Below are 22,820 nucleotides of genomic sequence, written 5' to 3'. Positions count from 1 at the left end.
TTCTTCTGTCTTGGAAACAAATTATGACAAGTTGGAAAACTACAGAATTTTGGAGAACTTTTCATTGGCTTGAAGTGATCAAAACAACTGAGTGTATCTGTGCATGTGTGGGGGTATATACAGAGCTAATCCTCTAAAATCTTGTGTGAGAGCTAAATGAATCATGAACTGCCTCAAATAGCCCAGCATTCTTCTGCAAATGGACTACATAGATCACACATGTTCAGTATTCCCAGGTAGCGTATGGAGACAGATAGAAGTTGGCAGGACATTTTTCCATACAAGTGTTGTCAGGACCATTCCCTGATCTGTTTTGTCGGCCAGTAAAAGCCAGACACATCAGAAGTTGAAGTGTTTGGTTATGAAGAGAGACAGCCTTTCCTCTGCAATACTTTGCTGTGCCCACCAAAAATGGCAGCTGGTAAATGTAATGATATCAGTATGCCCACATGGCCTTTTTATACATCACCAGAGGCAGATAACCACACAAGGAAACTAAAGCTACATCCATTAATGTATCTGGGCATGAAGCCAACAAAACACAGATCCAGAAATTTAAAGAAATCCAGGTGAACCTGACACTGGTTTAGGCTGACCTTTTAAATAACCAAGAGGATTTGAGATACCCCTACAGCTGGCATGGCAACAGTGCCAGCTTTCTTCTTTCTTCTGCCAGTAAGAGTCTGTGTTATCTCACTGCTTACCACCAGCCTTCAGCTGACCTGACAGGCCTGTTCCATTTTGCCATGCAGAGCCACCCCAGCTAACTTAAGGCTTTGTACATAGCCAGGAATCTCCACCAGCACACACAGCACCTCTACATCCACCTACTTTCCAGCTTTTCTTTTGAGGGTAACTATCACAACAACCAAAGTGAAGCGAGAAGAAAGTGGCACCAGAAGTGTCTCTGAGAAAATCACATGAAAAAGGCTGCTGGTGTCAGGCTAAGTGTTGGTGTCTGTGTATGGAAATGATGGAAAGCCAGAGTTTCTGTGAGAAAGAAAGATGCCTGCAGAATAAGCGTAGCAGTTTGACTATTCTGCCACCAAAGTGCTTTAAAATTCCAAGTTCAAGGCTTGCACAGACCATTTCAATAATGCATCTATGTGTCTCCATTTTCCTTCTACTTTAATAGGTATGCTTCAGGCTTTACAACTTCACTTGAATGAGTTTATGAAGTGAGAGAATTCAGACAAAATTCTTGCCTATATGGAACAAAAGTGATGGGGGAGGCAATGGGGTGAAGAACAATGCTATAAACTTACTTTAGCTGTTTCTGTGGCTGCTTGGTAACATCTGCTCATGGTACAACCCTTATGCTACCATTGCTGTTTCGCAGTGTTGCTGGTCATGGGACCAAAGGGAACATATTAAAGTGGAGAGATGCAAGTGGAGGCAGACAGAGTAAATCAGGATGTAACAGTGGAAACTGGAGACAACAGGAGAACAATTTCAAATACCAACAGAGATGGAAATGGGGTTACTTTGCTGGTAAATAGCCTAATTTGCTAGTAAATAGAAGGGGAAGACCCAGAGCAAGGAGAGGCAAAAAAGAAAAGCTATCAAAAATGGGCTGAAGCATCTGCAGGAATTACAGAATATCAGTATGAATGTCAAAGGGATTTTTTCCTCCCTTGCAGGACAGAATCTCAGCACCTCCTCCCACATCTGTGTTCTAAAAGGATCAAACAGCCCAGCTCTTCCCTATCTGAAATGACAGAGAACTTCTAAAAAACAACTGAAGCAGTGAAGTATTTTACACACTTGGCAACCCAACATTCCTATAATAAACCTAAACACTTTTGGTGTTAAGAGTTCCTTGTCAGTTTCTGCCTGTGTAGGACCTCATAACAGCTCACAAATTGTCTTATCTGCTATCTCTTCTGTTTGAATGGTGCTCCATTTCCTGTGAAGACTGCAAATGCAGTTTTACACCATTTATTTTTTTTCCTTCTTTAAAATGCCATATATTCATAACTCAATGCCCTTAGTACACCATTATTCAACTTAGTTTGCATCTGCAAATTGATGTAATTTTGTTAATACATAGATGTCATAGCAAATAATCTTGTAAAATGTCTGATGTTGTGAGGTAGCGTTTACCTCTGATGACATTTTATAGCATAACATTTCTTACATTAATATTGTAACTTGGCAATCCACAGTGTTTATTTAAATGTTTTTTCTGCAGCACAACTTGTATTTGCTTATGACATGACTGCAAGGATGACTGAGTTTCTTTCCCAGAATAAAAATTACTTTTATTTCTTCTATCCTTCATTTTCAATGTTTTCAGGTTTTGTGCAGTTCAAACTGAAACGTAGCTAGTGTCCAAAGAATTTCCTTAGGAGTGGAGAACTATCTGAAAACACAGCCCTGACCTACCTGTAATGCATACAACATGTACTCTGGCCCTGCTAATGGTGCAAAGTACATTCAGGAATTATATGAACAAGTCTGTTTAACACAGCTTAACCTTTAAATCAGTCCAAAAGGCATCCACTTGGCCTACATAAAGCTCTCAAGCAGCTAACCAGTTTTACAAGACCTCTATATGAACACTTGATAGTGCACACCTAAACACTTGATCCCTCTTGGCAAGACTGACTAGAGTAGTTAGGTGAGGAATAATTGACCTCTCAAGATTCTTAAGAGATGTATCTTAACTAAAAGCTATTAATGCCATTAATGACAGACTTGAGAGGATGCAAATTAATCCTGGAGTCTGTATTAAGAGCATGCAACACAACAAAACCTGTCAAAATCCATTCACATCTGCTTTTAAGACAAGATCAATGCAGAACAGCTCACATGAAGAGAAAGTTACAGATGAACAAGTGAGAGAGTGTAAATTCTGACATGGAGATCATTCTTCCCAGAATTTTTACTGCAATGGTCAACAGTTGGAGAAGGTGGGCATGGGACATCCTTACAGGGAAAGCTGCATCTGGAAGAACACACTGAATTTTGGGCTGGGTCAAAAGGAGAATAGGAGCATCTTCCTTAGAGGAACTACCCTGTATCATTCCTTGCCTAGAATATAGTGAAGTCTGATAAACTTGGGGCTCTCCTGGTAGTTTTTTTTTCTCCCAAATCTTCTCTTTTTAGGCTTGAACCAGGAAGAATTTGGTTAAAGTTTATTACCTTTTGCCAAGGCAACAAATTATTGTAGGTAAATGTTACTTTTGGTTAGTAACAACATACAGGCAGACATCTTCACCTGCCAACTGATAGGCATAATAGGAACTGCACAACAAATATATAGGAGATGATTATTTTCAAAAAAACACCATCAACATAGTCAGATATCTTCCTCCCCCTCATGGAATCTGCACTTCATATTTCTGTTTAGCTGATAATTTCATTTATGAATTACAAAGCATTTATGTTGAATAATACAGATGTTTAGTGAACAGAATGATTCATCTCTTCCTCTCCACTTTCTGCAGGACAAAGAGATTCCCCCGGTAAGTGTGTGCTAGAACAGAAACATGTCTGTCACTAAGTTGTCGCTTCCTAGATAATAACTACCCTTTAAGAAAAAAATTTTGAAAGATTGCTGCCAACAGAACTCACATAGAGTGATGCTCTCTAAAGGGATTGTACTCCAGTTACTTTTACTGTTTGTTCCCCTCACCAAAAGTCACAGTACGTACAAAAGATGTTCCTTTTGAAAAGCAATGACACAGCCTCATTGCTTTGCATATGTGGGAAGGACAAGTCTGAATGGGTTTCATGAATCAACCTGATAAATACTGCTACTGATTTCAGAAGATGTAAGGCGGAAAGTTTTGGGCTGGAAGGATTGAACAAAAGTGTAAATCACCCTAGGGGATGAAGAATACTTAAGATAATATGGATTCTAATTGACATTATACACCACAAGTGGAAAAAGCATAATAACATCAGAATTTACAACCCTTAATTTTGAGATTGTAATCCCAAAATTGTATTAAGACAATATGCCAAAATTCGTATAGTTTGCAGAGAGTATTCTAGCTGCATTCTAAGTACATGTTCTATTTAATATACAGCTTGTGAATTTCATTAGCATGCAGTATGTTTGCTGACATGCAACAAAAATGAGGTTGCTTAAATTTAACATCTGTTACATTCAATCCCAGTTTTAGTTAAATATATGGCATGAATATCTGTGTGGTTTTATAGGAAAAAAATTAGCAGGTAGAAATTCTGACTAAATTTTCCCAACTGCCAAATAAATGGTCATGCGTATTTGCAAAGGATATCTACAGCTGCTGTCTGTGCTGCTGCGCTTCAGCTATGGCACTACCAGGACCAGAAATTTGCATGTTGAAGAAAAGTTCCCCATCTCCTGTCCTTGGTGGTTCATGTCTATTTTGTATGTGAGAGCTTTGTCACTCTGTCTCCACCTCTTTTTTCCCTTGGAGGAAGGCAATGACATAAAGAACCCCAGGGACATTAAAATGCTCCATAAACATGATTAGAGCTTTCAGCCTCTTCATTTAAAGCAAGTACCATATTGCTACCAACATCTGCTTCAGGCTGTAATGGGGCTCCTTAAACAAGCCAAAACACCCTCAATGAGCAAAGTCCTGTAACATCTGTTGATTGTGCATATTTGGCAGCTACAAACGTGGCATTTCATACTTACTGTCAGTTATGCTGTTGTACTAGTATTCAAATGGATTCCTTTGGGAGATAAAAGTTATTCACCTGAAGCCTGATTTCTCAAAAGGTACCGTATAAACTGTAGAGAACTGAAGTGGGGTCCGCACATGGGGGTATGCAAGTTATTCAAGGCAGCAAACTTATAGCACAGTTGTGTGGACTCCATAAGTGATAATAATGCAAAGATCATCTAATCACCACTAAAAGGTCTCTATTTGTATTGTTTCCACATTGGAAGGTGAAATATGCCACAGTTCAATTGCTTTTTACACTTGAAATTCTTTTTCTGTTAAACATAATTTTTTTCAAGAACAGTACAGTACCTACAGCTAATTGCTCATGCGTGAAAAATTAACCACGGAAAATAGTATCACGTTGTGGGGAATGGACTGCTCAATAATCAGTGTACTGACTGATAATTTCCAACACAAAACTGAAAATTACTGAAAGGCACATTAGGATTTTAGCGTATTCCTAGCACAGATAGAGCTGCATGTGAAATCTTGGTTACGGCAGTATCCTCAAGATGAGTCACCAAACAATCTTTATGATTGCAAAGGAGGACCATTCTTTAACTCCCTCAGTAATGACATTACCTGTTGAACATCCTGCTGGAAAACGCAGAGCTGCAGCCTTTGATGGAGCCGGACCTTTCTGTGTTGCCAGATGCTCTCTAGGCGCCGCTGGTGATGCAGAACTTCATGTACCACATCCAATACCTGGTGAACCGCCTTGGAGTAGTTTGCAGTAGCAGTGAGGGATTCAGAGTTCCCAGGGCTCAAGGGACGCTGTAGAACATCCAGCAAGGCTTTTCCATCCTGGCTCACCTGAGTGAAGAAACAGGTCTACTTCACTGCACTGATACTTTAAACACACAATAGCTTTTTTTTTTTCGCCTGTGTGTTCTCATTTTTAAGTTAAAAAGGAAGAAAGACCTAATAACATCTCTTTTTTGACTTGTACTTACACATTCAGCACTTTCCTTTGCTTTCTAGTGGGCCTGCTGTGTCCCTCAGCAGGAGCACAGATACGGCACTGCTGGGGCTGCACACACACACAGATCCCCAGATTATATTACGTTCTGACATTTGGGTACTGAAAATTCATGGCATATACTAGTTGATGACAGGTGGCATTTGCAATTGCGGGCCTATTTTTCTGAGGAGGTGGCATTTTAAGAAAACCACAGATGGCAGAGTCGTTCATATTCTGTATGATAAGGGAGAGTCCTTTCTTCATAGGACTACTAAGTACGTATATACATCGAGAAGTATGACATTCCAATTCTGTATTTCATTCAGTGGTAGTGAAAAACAAATTTGTGTAAGACAGTGATTCTTTTCTTCCCCAGGAACAGCTCAGAAGGACCTATAGTCTTCATTTTCAATGGGCTACAAAGTTTGCTGGCAAATGCAAAATCCTCTGCACACATGTAACTTTTTTTGAGCATATTAAAAGACATTTGTGGATGCAAAGGCATTTGGGCATTAAAAAAAAATAGAATGTCAGGGTTTTTAATACCAGATTTTTTCCTGGAACATTCCTAGAGCATTTCCATATTGCAGGGGCAAAATGAAAAATGGAACCATAAAAACCAAACTGCTATTAACAAGGGTGTTCATGCACTGGTCCTCTAAATGTGCCTTTGGGAAACACTTTTTAGTTGCAGATTGCAAAGTTAAAACATCCTGTTTAAGAGAAATTGTAAATGAGGACACTACTGGAATCCTCCCTTTCTGTTTCCAGCCCACTCTTCTCTTTCCTCTCTGAAACAAACAGCAGTGAAAATGACAAGAATTTTTAAAAAAACTTTTTTATATCTATGCAATCACAATCACCAACCTTGCCAGAGAATGGTTTAATGAATATTTTTCACCCAGTTTAAATTTTTAACATTATCAGTCAAAGCTAAAACACATCTCAAGGATTTCCAAGTCTCATTTATTTCTGTATAATAAGTTGCTTGTTCAAATGTAGCAAATATTGTTTAAGACGCAAACATGTGTCTTTTGGCAAGCCATGCCATGTCCAAGTCTGTCATAGCAGTGTAGATCTGGTGCATTTTCAGAGATTTATACTGACAAAAGTGGGAGTCAAATCTCACCATATTTATGAGTATTAGGTGGGCTTACGCAGATCCTTGGAGATTTTTTAAATATTCAGGGCAATTTGGAATTAGATCAGGAAATAACTGGAGACTCCACAGGGAGTGGCTTTTTATACTCAAATTCAGTTGCTGCTGAAAACCAGCTGGAACAATTTGCACATGCTGGAGCCTGCTGGGGTCACTGAGAAAATGACTGTACTTGCCAACAGCAGCAGATAGTGACCATAGAAGGGAGGATTTTAGGAGGAAACACTGGGGCACAGGTGTTACCTTGACAACATTATGGAGGTGGCAATAGCTGCTAGGCAGGAAGAAACGGCTTCTAGACAGGGAAGAAAACAAGGCATACCATGTCCTATTTTATCTGTGGGAAGATAATCAGCAACAATTTGATTGCTGGGAACGGGAAAGCAAGGCTATGCACACACTTGAGCACAGCTAATTAGACCAGAAGTTCACTTTTTGCATTGGCTAAAATTCACTGTGTGGATTCCTTATGTTCTGTTCCTGGCCTTTGGTTTTCCAGTTGGTCTGAATCTGTCCCTGGGTGGTGTTACAATGCTTTTAGTATAGTCCCTGCTGATTTACACTGATAGAAATCACATCAGAATCAGGACTAACAATAAAGGTTCAAAAGTTTACCAGTAAGAGATATGTGACTGCACAGACAACATGACAGACACGCTTTACTCAGGACAACTTTCCTGGAAACCTTATGCCATAATACAGATCTATTCATAACTACACCATCTCCCAAGTACAGGCCCTACATGTTGTTTTTTGCCTACCAGAGGTATAAATCTGCAATTCTTTAATTTTGAGGGGTCAAATCCTTGGCTGAAATATTCTGTATCCTAATTACGACTGATCAAAACATCAGACTAAATTCAGCCATCTTACGAAAAAGTGCTCTTCCAAAGCTGACTAGTGGGAGAACACAGCTAGCAAGACCTTTTCAATAAAGGGTCTCAGTGGCACGAGCAATGCAGAACAAAAATAATGTTTCAAAGACAACAGGTTACATATCCCTGCTTCATCCAAACATGAGGCAGGACAATGTTCTCCCAGATTTGTGGTGTGAGGAAAAGAGCAAATACATTTCTGTGCTCTTTCTTACCCCTTTTTCTTGTACAAGATTTAGGCTTTTATCTATTGCATGATAATTTTTTCCTGTTGTATGGTGATATTCCTGCATTTTGGCTTCATGGTAGGAGAAGAACTAGGATGGGTAGTATGGAAATACTTCTGTAAGAAGTTATGTCACCTTAGGTGAACCAGAAAAAAAGACTATGTTGTGCTGTTGGAATAATCTCCACAGATGCTGTATACATAGCTAGGGAATAAGTCAAAATCTGTAGATATCCTATATAGTAGGTCAAAAAGATCTCCAAAGACTTGCAAGTGACTAGACTAATGGTGCCATCTGTGAAACAGCTACTGCTTGCACTAGGAAAAAAAAATTGGTCTTTAGAGCAAATATATCATGCCTCTGGGAAGAGAGAGTAAACTATCGTTAATCAAGTTACAGTGAGCAAGATGCTCTTACCATCTACCAGGCTCGAGCCTGACTGGAGAAGACCTTTCTGTCTCTCCCTTCTTATCTTTCCTGAATCAACACTGTCCTCAGTAGAGTGGTCCCAAGATTCTCTCCTGCTGTTCATCCACTAGAAACACCCATGAGTGCCACCTCTGCTATTGCTGAGCTCCACTCAAGTGCAAGATAGAAAAGAAAGCAAATAATTATGGCTAGAAAAATGGTAAGATGGAAAAAAAGTACCTTGCTAAGATTCTTTGGATGTGTCTTCTTAGGTTCCTGCAGTGAACCTGAACTGCTTTTTTTATGCTCTGTAGCAGAACAGAATAGGCGCATATATCCTAATAAATGTTAATTAATATCCTTTTAAATATCAATATTAAATGGTTATTCCTAGGAACATTCTATTCCAAATCTATGATAATTATCAAAATGAAAACTGAGATTTTCAATGAAAATAAAGAAAAAGCTACAATTTTCATCCCACCGTAGAGAGCTCTGAGGAAGGAGACATTATTTTCTATGGGCAAGGGGCATTATCTAGGTCAGAGAAACAGGCATGTAGATAGGAGGCAGGACTCCTAAGTCTAAATCCAGGGTTTTCAGCTCACTATGTAGCTGTGTGAAAAAGGATGAACATTTCCAAAATAACAGACTGTAAACTTTCTGGCAATTCTATGTACTGTTTAAAATTGTACTTATTCATAAAATAATATAGAAATGTTTTAAATGTCTGAGTCTGCAACAAGTTATAGCTTTCTGAGGAAGCAATATGCATGTTAAAGGTTGCTTTTGGTAATGAGTATTAAATGAATTTTCATTTCACAATAACTGAGATTGGGGCTAATAAACAAAATGCCAGTTTCAAACATTATTATTTTTAATTTAATCAAAGTTTTACTTAATTTTTAGAAATAGTTTTTAATGCAATCAAAAAACCCTTAATTTTACCTGACTAGGCACATGTCGCAACTAGACGTGAACAGGACAGTTCTGTGTTTGCTCACATAACCTGATGTTCCTGAGAAGCACAAGTATTGAATAAGGAATCACCCTTCATGATAGCAACCAAGACGTGCTCATTCTAATTGACTAGCTCCCAAAGTCTTACAGGTCATAAATAAGAGATTTCTATCCAACATTCCTTGCATTCATCATCAAGGTATGTGCACAACTTGACTGGGTAAGTGTGAGTGCCTATCACCAAGCCTAGATTAGCAAATCCTTTTCCCTTGTATTTTATACTATTTATACTTCCATGATGACCAGAGCAAGGCTTGAGTATGAAGGAGAGTTTTTATGTTCTGGAGTATTCATGTAGTAACTTACTAAGTACAGCAAGCACTACCACAGTCCTGTCCCTTGATAGGGAGAAACACAGTCAAGCACAGTACAGGGAAAGGAAAAATACAACTAAACCCAAGCATTCAGGTGATCTGTAGGTTATTTTCCAACAAGCTTGAGTCCTGGAGACATGAATAACAGAATAGAATGGATAATGTACATGTTCAGTAAGATCAGTTCAATGGATAATGTAATGTTCAATAAACTAAGGCAGTCTAGTCTGTACCAGTTGCCCTCTCCCAGAGTAATTTGCAGGTTGGCCCATGCCTGGGTAAACATCTAGACTAGTCTCATTCCTAAAGGAGTCCTCCCAGATGCCAGGGAGGTCCTACAGCCCTTTTGCAAGATGAAGTGGACAGAACACAGACCCTCCCCTGCACAGTAGGATGCACTGAATGTCAGCTGATTGTAGTATTGTTGTCAGCTGTAGTTTTTATTTCATGCTGCATGAATGGGGGAAAAACAAGTGAAGAATTTTATGGGTTTTTTTTGACAAAATAACAGAGAGTATGTTTTAATATTTGCATCCTTGAACCCTCTTTTAAAGGAAAAGAACACATATCCTATTTAGGTCTGAGATATTTGACACAACAGTGTATACAAATACATCTAAAGCACAGTCTCAGCGTCCACTGTAATGAGGACCTGACAGCTCTGTGACTCGGTACATTGAAGGGAAAAGCCTTTGGCATCCTCTGTTCTCATTAGCACACCTGTGGTAGAGACAGGACTCATTCGCAGAAGGAAAGCAACAGGAGTAAAGTTACTGGTGCCTTAAAGGGGTTCCTTGTTCAGCAAAGGCAGTGAAGTGGCTCTTTTTTGGGGTGCTAACACTAGTTCTAGACTTTGTTTTTGTATGGGGTTTGTCCCCCACATTGTTCTTTTGTGTCCTTACAAGCAGATTGCTGGGAGTCACATCCTACAGCCTGACTCCTTTTTTGAAAACGTTGCAGAAATGGAAAGCAGACCCTAACTGTTTTAGAAAAACTAAGCTCCAAAATGCAGTCACATGTCTGTTATCACTTAACAGATACTCACGTGACTTTCTGGGAAGAACATACCTCTGTGTAGGCCTGTGTTACTTGTTCGTACAGGGTCTGATGATGATGGATGGCCAGTTCCAGATCTTGCATTTCTGAGGGGAGGCCTCCTTCACTGCACATTTTGCACCAGGCATCCACACCTGAGAGGAACTGAAACAATTCCAGGAACAATGAGCAATAGTGACACAAAATAACATATCAACATTAGAAAATTTTGTTTGTAGAGTGCCACAGATGACTGCAGCAAGGACTGAGGAAAATGTGATAGTTACAAAGGAGTCCTTTTGGGCACCTTGGGACAGCACATTCCTATCACCTCCTCAGTACTTGAAGAGCACCTAGATCCAAAGGAATGTTTTCTGTTTCTTCTGGGTTACAAAACAAATGCTCCTTTAAACTGACTCAGATATCCAGTCTCTAAAGGTGTTCGCAAACCACTCAGGGAGGCTACAACATGTTTAGAAAAAAAAAACAGTTTGAAGCACAAAAGGACAGAGTTACAAATCCAGCTGTATTTCACACTGTCTCAGCTCTCAGTCTTCCCTCAGTTGCTTACCAGTCCTTAACACTACTAATTTGAGTAATAGAAAACTCCCATTAAAATCAATGCTGACATTCATTTCAGTGAAAGGTAGACAGTCTGTATTCAAGCAGTTTCCAACTCAGGGCCAGCTCAGAGGGATCACTAATAGGATACCAAGGCTTCAAACCCCTGGGTCACACATTTGATTCTGGCCCAGGTCAGCAGCGATCAGATGCCATTACAGTCTGACAGCTGCTAAGCAGCCAGTGCAAAATGAGCTGCTGGTCTCAGTCCAGTTCCTGGTGGGCAGGAATCCATGAAAAGGGAGAAAAAAGTCATTGCTATTGCAATTGATATGGTTTAGCACCTTGGTTGGAAGCCTTAAACAGACAGTCAGAAACTGAATGGCTTTGGGCAGCAGAGAGATGGAAAAAAAGAAATAATCCACTCTTAAAGGCCTCCAGAGCGGTGCTGATGTACTTTGACAGAACAAATTGGGGAAGCTCCCCTGGGTGCTGCCTGTTCTTTAAAAGAAAAGAGGAATTGAGTCTCTAAGGTTCCCATCCTGTTTTTCTTTTAAGCAGGGCTTACTTCAATTACAAGCTCACATGTTCATATTTCGTCCATACTTACTGCCTAGCGCCACCTCATTACTTCTCATTAATATTTTCTCTTCCTCCACCTTTCCACTAAACCAGCCTGCCATACTTTTGGGCTATTTATAAAAAAGAACAGCTAACTATACAACAGATGCTGTGCCCTGTAGGGTGAATGTATAATGCCACAAAACCAACCCCAGGATCACAGCCTTATCCACTCCTGAAGTGTTCACCTGTGGCTTGTTAGTAAAGCATTCACACATAGCACGAAGGGCTGCGAGATTCAAAGCAAAGAATTTCAATTCAACCCCGGCTCTGGCATCAGCATCCTTTTTTATTAGCAGTGCAAAGCTATTCACCATGCTGCTGTGTAATGAAGGCTATAAAGTATTTGCATTGTAAACACTTCTTTTCAGCGCACAAAGATTCAGCGACAAAGATGAATTCCTAAACATTCATATCTACAAAGTTTAAATCCACCAGTGAAAATTATGCTTTCTAAAAGGCTGGAGGCAAGGATGACAGGTTGTCTTGTGTTGGTTTGACTCCTGATCTGCTGAATGTCTTCAGATGAAATCCTCCAAAACACCCTTGCATAAAGCTGAAGTCATCATATTTTGTGCCAAGGTAGTGGAATTCACATCATTTCCTATTCAGTTTTCAGAGCACGGAGCTGAGATCAATCCCTTTTGGGGCTCTTACATGAACCTCTTGGTTGAAGCAGTGAAGAAAAGACCTTTACACCTTATAGACCAGTGTTCCTGCTGCTGGAATCACACTGTTATTGCTCTTATCAAAACTGCTGAATTCTACCAATTTTAGTACAAGCTCTTAATAGTCAGGTTACTGACTCATATACTCATATCCCCAGACTGTGATTCACACAGCAGGTGGAAGAAGTCTCAAGAAGATCCTGGGTACATATCCACATTTCCAACTTGTTGTCTTATGTCTGTCTTTCATTTGTACCTCTATTGTATATAGACAATGTCACATCAACAATTCCATCAGTAATTTCACTTCTGCCACTAGCAGGAGCAGTTGACATTATCTGTTTTAAAAAGTTTTAAGGAATGCAGGCTGTCAGCATTTTACTCAGATACCCCAAAACAGTGCATGGTGGGGTGTGCTGCATGTGCAGATTCATGCAGGGATATTAAACATGGTTTTAAGGGTTTTACAGTTCATATCACAGAACTATTGATTTAGGTATTTTGAAAAAGCAGCTATGTTAATTTTTATTATTTGTCACATACTGTGGCAGACACAAAAAGCTGTTAATATAACCATTAATGCTAGAAGATATGCACGTGACAAAATCACCACTCACTGAGTTGAAAAAACATGCATTTAAAATGGTAAATTGTTAACTGTTAGGTTGGAACATAGCTGTTACTGTCCACTGGATACTCAATACCATTTAAATTAATTGCTTAAATTTCTAGTTACCTTATAGACTAGACTATCTCCTATTTGGAACACAAATCTCTTTAAATATTATTTGAAATGGCAGGTTTCAATAATTGTCCATGTTTTTCAAGACTCCAGGAAAGATTAAGAAAAATTTCTCCTAAAAAATAGAAAAGTCTCCCAGGTACCTTTGTGCCTCTGATCCAAAAGTAACTTCAAAGTAATGACCTATACTTACTCCTGACTCACAGCCTATTCACCTAAGTTGCAAATTCTGTATTAAATCAGGTAATAATGTATTATAAGAACAATTCTTACTAGCTTTCTTCAAGGACTGCTGTGCTGTACCACATAGTTCCTTCAAAACACAGCTCAAACATTTTTTAGTCCATATTTCTCCACATTTTTTGCACAGTCCTTGCTTACTGCTTATTAGGCCTCTGAGTGGAAGCTGTGGGAAAACCAGGGTGGTTCTCCTAGCCCCCAGAGAAATTAAAACCAAAGCCTAGTGTACTTTCATGTTCTGTAACAGCTGTGGGAAAAGATGGGAAGAAGGTCATGAAACTTTTCCTCAGCAACCTATAATACCTCTCGATGCCCTGATTTTTTTTTTAGTATGAGACTAGTTCTATATTTCCTGTTGTTTCTGCAATTTCCCTGTCTAATGCAGAATTTATCTTGGCCGTACCCCTGCATCTTACAGATATCAATTGGCTTTTCCTATCTTCCCTTTACTCAGATTCTTTCTCCCTTTTTCCTTTTCCTCTCTTTTTTCATTTTCTTTCCTCAAACAGGGGAGTGTAGGATGTGCTTAGAAAGATCCAGGTAGAGATGAGAACAGTAGCCTTCCTGCTTGGGGAGTAAGATAATATTGAACAAATGGTCAGGGGTCAGTTTTTAGAGAAGCAACATAAATGTCTGCTGCGTGCACCTAACACCTACTATCTTAAATAGTAAATCTGCTTGTGCACTACTCAGGGTAGACTCTCACCCAGAATTAATTGGTTAAGATCTCTTGCCTGATTGAAGACATTAATTGGTTCATTCTGATAGGATCAGTAGAGTGAGCATCTTATGAATTCTTTAGCACACTTTCAGAGATTACATCCAGGAAAGGGAGGACACCTGGTACGTCTGCTTCCCCCAGCTGGCAGTTAGTGGGCAGGAATCTCATCTGGAGTAAATCACCAGAGTTCTCTTGAAGTCACGGTGAGATAAAACATATTGTCCTACATTCTATTGTAACTTTGAATAGCCTCAGACATACCTAGAGATACAGAAGCAGGTTCTCTTTTGCGCTAGAATATCTGCATGCTAGCATGGGAAAGGGAGGGAGGAAAAAAAAAAAAGAAAAAAAGAAAAGAAAACAAACAAAAAACTCCCCCCGACACCCCGCCCCGAAACAAAAAAAACCAACCAAACAAAACAACAACAAAAACACAAACAAAACAAAAACAAAACAACACAAACAAATAAAAATACCAAAACAAAACAAAAACAACCAAGAGATTTAGGAAACACCTTCACTGAATATCTTGAGTTGCACCTTGACCTGGACATAGTGGTTGTTTGGAGTTTAGTTTACTGGCTTGTGATCAAACACATGTGCCAAAGGAAGCCTAGCTGAAGGCTAAGTTGGTAAGATCTTTCCTCCTTTCCTTTCCTTTTTCCTTTCCTTTCCTTTTTCCTTTCCTTTTTCCTTTCCTTTTTCCTTTCCTTTTTCCTTTCCTTTTTCCTTTCCTTTTTCCTTTCCTTTCCTCTCTTTTCTTGATGATGGTTTACTATGTACAAATTGTGTTTAAAAAATAAAAATAAAAAAAGAAGCTTTGATCCAGGAACTCATTCAGCCGAGTCCCATTCAACATGCCACATGTATCTGCAGTAAGAGCCAGAAAAGCGATGGGATTCTGAGGCACGTGAAGACAGATGTGAGGTTCAATTCTCAGCAGGGTTGACTCAGCCTTTCATCCCTCCAAAACAGACAAATTGTATTCTGTGCAGTTTTCTGTGTGGGGTCTTTTGGAAGGGACCTTGAAAAACAAGTTGCTTCCTGCTCAGCTTGCATATTCTAGAGATTGTAGAGTTTTTCATTAATCTCTGTCCCAAGCCAACAACTTCCTTGCAGGCTGGGCTGTGCCAAAGGCTGAAAGATTATGGTCCTAATAGACTTGCTTCCTGTTGGCATCACAGAGAACTTCAATCAATAGGAAGGAATGAACAAAGAGGCTGTAGCAGCTTATCACACTGGAGAGGGAAAGGCAATCTGAGTGTCAGATCGGTATGAGGGAAGCAGGGGTGCACTGTGGGAGAAATGGTTGGATCCGCAGCAAGATTACTTTTATTGACAGAACAAAGGAAGCGAAAAAAGATTTGATCTGCAACAAAGAAAATAGCGGGTTTATCTACATCTTTGCTTCAGAGATTTAAGCTGTGTTTATTGTAAAATAACAAAGACCTGATCTGACTTAAAAAAAAAAAAAATCAATGCTGGGTGATGCCAGATAATAAAGAGTCACCTTTGGAATGCATGCTTGGTAGACAGTAGACTGAGTTATAGACCAAATCCCAAACACCTCATTCTTTATACTATACAGAGATCAAATGACCAAGTTATTAGCATTCAAGTTATTGGTTTATCCTACCAGAGTTACTAAAGCAAGGCCAAAATTTTAGTCCTGGCTAATCAACACGCTGACTCCCACGTTTCTTTCTTGCAGCAGTCTGAGTTTACAGGCTTCACATCGGCACTTATCTTCCACTGAATTGTCTCTTATTGCAAGTGAGGAGCATCTGCTGTTCACAATTAGCAAATTCTCCTGTCTGGTTAGTAATGAGTGAATGGCTCCTGTCTGACAGTACAATGTTAAGTTCTTTATGAAGAGGTGTCAAGGCAGGACTGTGTTTTTCACACCCATTCATTCAATTGTAAAGAAAAAATAACCCAAGGCTGGAAGTGACATTAGAGTAGCTTTTTTTCAAGTTAAAACTGAGGTAAAATACCCATTTTGACAGTGTTCAAAAGGTAGGAAGACAAAAAAAAAATTAGCTTGACAGACAGTTCAATACAGCTTTCTGTTTTATTGCCTTTCATGCTATGCAATAGCTCAGCAACCCCTTCATAAACTGCAAACAAGTCTGACACTTCAGAAAAATATGAGATTGCTCATAAAAAGAAAAAACAAAACAAAAAAACCCAAAAAAGGAACCCCAAACATCAAACAAATTGAAACAAGCAAGCAAGAACTAATTTATTAGTAAACATTCTCATTTTGACTATTGACTCGATATAAATTCTTTTCTGATTTTTCTTTAATAACATATGATGACTGACAAATTTTAACAAGAAGAATACACCTAAATACTACAGTGCCAACTCTACATGGAGAAAAGTACTTGTACTGGGCATCATCTTGGTGTATCAGTCCCATCAGAGCCACTGAGTGGCTTACATGTGTAAGTGCCCAGTAGGGTGAGTAATTGCTCTATGCTGTGGGCTGTTGTCAATAGGAAACACAAAATAAAGAAAAATCCATTATAATTCTATGGTCAGAAACAAGCAATAAAGAAAATCTTTACTGTTCGAGCTAAGCTTTTCCACACATATATTCTGACTTTTGAGGCAGTTTCTGGGTTATCAGGTATAATTTCTTCTTCAGACATTGAAAGTATGGTTCATTTTATAAATATCAAGCACACCCACCTACTTTTTTTTACGCTAACAACTTGGAAACACAAGGTCACAACCATACTGAAGAAAGCCCCAAAGCAGTGTTTGTCACTGGAAAATGAATGTGATCAAAGTTGAACCGTCACTCATTTTCACATTTTTTTTAGCTATGAAATTATCGAATAAATCTGGTAGTTGTTAAAGACACAAACCAGAGTTCAGGGACATGGAAGATCTTCTTGGATGTTCCTAGCTGTCTTTGAAGCCTCTACTTAGTGAAGTCTAACAAAGTTTGGGACTATGGAGAGCACTGCAGGAGTAAGTAGTGGAATTAATTCTTTGAGATTCATTAACAATTATATTCTTTTCCTTCTAGAAATTGTCTGCTGGTATGGGTCTATGTCATGTGTGTGAATATTCCCGTGCACATCACACATACAACATTGGCATATGAGTGCAGAGACATACCGTTTTCTTGACCATAATACTCCTGAATTTATTTGCAGCACTGATGAAATATTAGGCAACAGAAATAAAGCAGCATGTTAGTGTACTAGTGCACTTCAGTTATGATCAGATTCTTTCTCATTACTAAGGCTTAAACATTTTCTTACCCACTCAGGGAACATGTACCAGTTTTTTGGGAGAAATGTTGCTATTTGTTTTTGAGGCACTGACCCACTAGGAAAAAGGCTCTTAACCTCTCTGCACATTAGCTAAAAGCCATCAGGTAAAATTGCAGCATCATCATTACCAAAGTAGCAGAGAATCATTTTGCTAGTCACGAAAGCATCTCACCTGTTCAGCTTTCTGGTGAAAGACTGCAGACATGGCTAAGATGGTGCTGCGCTCATCCAGAGCTGCAGCAAAACTCTTCCACTCTTGATCCAGCTGGCTGGATATTTGTTTAATTTGCTGGGAAGCGTAATGGCCTGCCTCGGAAAGCCTTGATGCAACAGACATGATCCGATTGATGTTGACATAGGCATTCTGAAAATTAAAAAGCACACATAAATAAAGAGAAGGAATAACCGTGACCACCCTCTGACTTCATTATGCATTCCGAACACCATCAGTTGGAGTAAAGCCGAGCAGTTCAGTCAGAGCAATCAACCACACGCTTAAATATGTATGAATAGCAGGCAGACTAACTTCCACTCTAAAAATACATCCCTCAGGAATCTTTTTGCACATCTATGCCATCATCTAACACCGTTATCTCCCCCTTTCCACTTGAATTTATTTATGTAAAACTAACTTGCCATTGCTATTTACTCACCTGTTAGGGCCTACTCATTGCTTCTATCTTATTCTTAATATTTATGTTGCATTACTTCATATTTCTGGATGCTAAATCCACATATTCATAAGTGAAATGTTTGCTTTCTGTCCTTTGAGAACTCCCTGATAAACCTTTATAGACATGAAGCATGAACAAATGGAAAAGTCTTACAGAATTTAAAAGAGTTCATAAGGATATTCTACAGAAATATAAGAGTTTCCATAGAAAAGTATATTAAATTATATTCTTTGGTTAAAATGTTATCTTTTCTGCTGGTTATTTTAAGCTGTTCTCCAGCAGAGATACCGTTTAACTACATTCTGAATTTAGAAGGAATCAAAAAGCCTACTAAAAGAGTGACATTTTCTGTTCTTTCATAAGAATTTTCCATGATGGTTTTTATTCAGCCTTGAAGTAGTGGAAGAATAGTTCTTTCTCAAACTGAACTATGGACAGTAATGTTATTGCATTAAAATAGACTTGTTCTGCATAGGAATGTAAATCTGAAAATAGTCATCATGACAGTACCTTACAAAGATGCACCATCAAAAGAAAAATGACAGCTGTCTTCCCATTTTCTGGAATGGTATTTGATATAAACATTCTCCTTTCTCTTCCCTCCTAATCAGAGGAAAGGAACATCCCAGAATTTGAGATATTTTGCTAATGTTGGCTAACCAATTTCTTGATTCACTGAAGTATTTGAAAACAACTTTGGTTTTCAGAATTTCAGAGAGTAGAATCTGTAAGACCCTTATGCACAAGGACAGACAGAGCCCTGATGATTTTAACAGTATTACTCATGGGCAAATAATAAATCAGAGGTGGAAGTGTTGGAGCAGGATCTCATCATAGTGAGTGGGAGCACAATGTGGAAAGATATCTGCCAAGCTAAACATGAAACACAACAGAGCACTGCCAAGGTGGGCACAGGTCCAAACTTAGTTGGGAAGCAGAGTGAAGTGTGTCTGCAAAGCGTGTGGGATACCTACAAAGTACACTCATCACACCTGTAAGTGCTCAAGGAAATAATGATGGGGCCACAGCCCTTATAGACACTCTGCTCTCCGTGGCAAAACCATGACTGTGACAGCTGTCACATAAATAACACATCTAAAGCAATACTCAACCTCCAAGTTTGTACTTTTCTTTTTTTCTTTCCCTCTTATCATCTAAGCCTTTTCTTTAAAATTGGATTTGGTTCTAAATTGTGAGATTAAAGGATTTTTTTTTTTTTTTTTTGTTACAGTTAGAGAAACCAATCAAAACTATTTTGGAGTTTAAAGTGTACTAAAAAAAGATATTATGATTTGGAATTTTGACCATCAGCCACAGTCAAACACTCTCTAAGTTAGAAACTAGAATTTAAATATTTAAGCCTTTCTCCCAGAAGGTCACAATGACTGAGCCTCAGCCAAGATAACTTTGCAACATTTCAGGTCAGTTCTTCTGCTGGAAAGCAGTGTAGCATCGCTATGGTTGCTGGAGGTTGGATGAGTTGCACCAAATGAAGACATGGAACTTGGCTGTGTTTGAAGGAAAAGTTCCTGAAGAAGTTTAGATTTCATGTTAAAAATAGTTGCTTTCATCTTGCCTCTTTTTTCTCTACACACTTATCTCAGACATTGCAATGCAATAAGGATGGAGGAAAACAACTGTGAATTCCTTGGTTCCCCATAGCTACAGTATACAGATGTACTATAATAACTAGTAGAAGGGTAAAGGTACTTGAAATACAGCAGATGTTCCTAGAGTCTGTTTTTTAAGTTAGGGGGATTTATATATTGTTATGTCTGTATGTTATATTTTTATACAGAGATTAAGAATTTTATGGATGAAATTTCACTTTGCTAGATGAGGATTTTTCATGGAAGAGTACCAACGTATCCTGTAACCAACCCCCTGACTCCATAGCTCTTCCAGCAGAAAGCGAGTAGCAGTTTGGGAGTCACCTGCTCACACCTCCATTCTTGGTGCATCAAGGGGAACTGGCTTGGGAAACAGAGACTCCAGAGCTTCTCCTGTTGTTTTCTGAGCAATAAATGGATTCAAGTGTAATATCACACGCAATGTGCTCTCCTGTATACATCGAACAGGTAGTACAATGGAAACACCTCCTACTTCAGGGCATGCACTCTACCTCTGCTCTATCAGTCCCACCTCAGTGAAGCAGAGACACTGAAGTGGGGCTTGGACACATACTACTTGTCTAAGGTTTCACAGAAAAACAAGACAAAGACTTGGCTAAAGATCTGTAACTTGAAATAGCACATCCTACCAGATGTAACATATTTTACAGTCTCGGGACCCTGACCCAGTGACACTATTATTGGGAAAGATGGGATGACTGTGGTGGATTGAGGTAAAACGCAATATGGCTTCAAGGCATTCCAGAGTTCAGTTTCAGGAGAAAAAACATTTAATCAACCACAATCCACAAAATGCAAAATATTTCTTAATACAATAAAATTATAAACTGCATTTTTTCATCTTTATCTGCCAATGTGTGATGTTCTGAGTAAAATGGAAGAAAAATCTAGGCTGCCAAAATTCAACTGTTGACATTTCACAAAGTTAAACCTTCCTTTCCCCTCTGGTTTGTTCACCTCTAAAAATGAATGAATGAATGCAGATTTGTACAGTGTACAATGCAGTGTACAAAAGAATGAATGCAGATTTTTCTATCTCACTGTTATATAGATCTTCTTATCCTAACAGGAAGTAAATTAAGTAATTCTTGTGACTGTTTTTCCTTTAGGCTGGAAAATCCACTAGTAGTATGTTCATAGAGAGTCTCACTTTAAATATAACCTAAGGGCATAATCTTTTTTTCAAAACTGAGAGGTGTCCCCAAAGAGGACTGCAAGAGATTACAGATTTATGGCTATACAGGACTACAACAGGTCAAACAATGAGAAAACAACATACTAGTGTTTAGAAGTAAGTGTAAAAGTACTTCAGTTGACATTCTGTTGTAGCAACACTAGGATGCACTCAATTTTTGGCTAATATATATCCTTTATCATCAAAAACCTTTATTTTAGATGTATTTGCAGACTTTGCAAAAGCACTCCCCATGTTAGAGTTAATTTTTCATTGACTTTATTTCAACTTTGAAAATTTAGTCAAAAAACAGGATTCTTCCATTCTAAAAACCCCTTGACTGGCAAACAAAAGAAATATTTCCCTACATTTACATTAGCATTACGATATGCAAGAGTTTCTTTTACACATCAAGAAAGCCTTGTGCAATGCCTCACAAGTGCACATACCCCTCTTTGTCCACCAATTCTCTAGTCCATTTCTGTCACGTAAACAAGGCCTTAATTCTGGCCATCAATGTCTATAACAAAGCTGCTCCTTCCAGCAATCACTGGTAAGGTCCCTAACACCTGGCAGGACAACAGCCCTCAGTCTCAGCAATAAGCACTGAGAGGAGTGGAGTTTTGATTGTGGAACAATCTCCTACAGGGGAATAGACTAATTCAGCCCTGATCATCTAGCAGATATGCTGGGAGAACTTCCCTCTTAATTGAACCCTCCAACTCTAGCTGGAACAGTCCATTCTTCTAATACACATGTAAAAAGAATACCTTACACTCACAAAAGAAAAATGAGCAGTGAGAAGCATTAAATCTGCAATAAGCTTCGCTGCGCTCATCTGATTTCCTAGAGAACTAGTTGAGATATTGTGATGGCAAGCATTGAAGGTGAGATGCATAAGAAAGGTTTTGCAGATTAATCAAAGGCAAAATATGATTGTTGCAGAGTTGTCCTTTAAAATACAATAAAAAACCCAACTGGCTTCCACTGTGCTTCTGTGAGTTTAGAAACCATCTGTGAAATGAACCTAACACAAATCGAAAGCAGAATGTTTCAGTGACAAAATAAACTCATAAGGTTTCTTTAAGACCTTTAAGTTTCAATAAAAAGCCAATTCTATGTAGCATGTTGCAGAATAATATTGGATGGCATTTTAGCTCAGCCTACATAGAGAGAAATACCATTCATTTAAGAGAAATGTTGGGAATTTTCAACAGACATCATTAGCCTTTACATGATGTTTATAATGTGTTTGAAATATATTGTGACTTTCTTGGGACCTCTATCTAGGGTCAGACAGCTCTAACTCCCTGACAGCAGGGCAGGCAGCAATGCCGGCACTGAATGCTGCCATTTTTATGTGCACCCCACAGAAAGTGATAACTCATTCTTTAAGGAGGTTAACGGATCCAGGCATAAAAGACTTCTGGTAGAGGAAATACAAATAACTTCAATCAGAACAAATGGCACATATACCATGTATCCAAGTAGAGAACTACAACCAGTATACCTTGTGTCATATTGAAACTGTTTTTTTTTTTTTCTTTTTCTCTAGTGAATTTCCTGGATTGAGATTACTCACAAAATGTTGGAGCTAAATATTCATCTTTGTGAAAAGTATTATTGCTTCAGTATAAACATTATACAGCTGTGATAAAGACTAACATAATTTATTTTGAAACTGAAGCGAAAACAAGCACTGTTTGAATCACAAAAAAATATCTATGGTCCTTACATGAAAGAAAAATACCACACTACAGTTTATTACCTCAAATACATGACCTCTCCACATCCCACATTGTTCATTTAAAAGAAGAATTATTATTGTAAAAAACAGA

At 38.7% G+C, this 22,820-nt stretch overlaps 1 protein-coding gene across 4 annotated transcripts in view; it reads right to left on the bottom strand.

Moving 5' to 3' along the window:
• Positions 1 to 22,820, bottom strand: part of KALRN (kalirin RhoGEF kinase) — a gene marked incomplete at both ends in the record, with an annotated part of 504,008 nt that overhangs the window by 251,766 nt on the left and 229,422 nt on the right. For all 4 annotated transcript variants that reach the window (XM_080346391.1, XM_080346393.1, XM_080346392.1 and 1 more), the window contains 3 exons: positions 5,247 to 5,477; positions 10,697 to 10,828; positions 17,676 to 17,867. In XM_080346391.1, the coding sequence (XP_080202517.1) occupies positions 5,247 to 5,477; positions 10,697 to 10,828; positions 17,676 to 17,867 (555 nt within the window). The remainder of the gene's footprint in view (positions 1 to 5,246; positions 5,478 to 10,696; positions 10,829 to 17,675; positions 17,868 to 22,820) is intronic.

The sequence above is a fragment of the Nesoenas mayeri genome (genome assembly GCF_963082525.1).
Source record: "Nesoenas mayeri genome assembly, chromosome: 6".
NCBI lineage: Eukaryota > Metazoa > Chordata > Aves > Columbiformes > Columbidae > Nesoenas > Nesoenas mayeri.
This window is presented reverse-complemented; position numbering and strand designations above follow the sequence as displayed.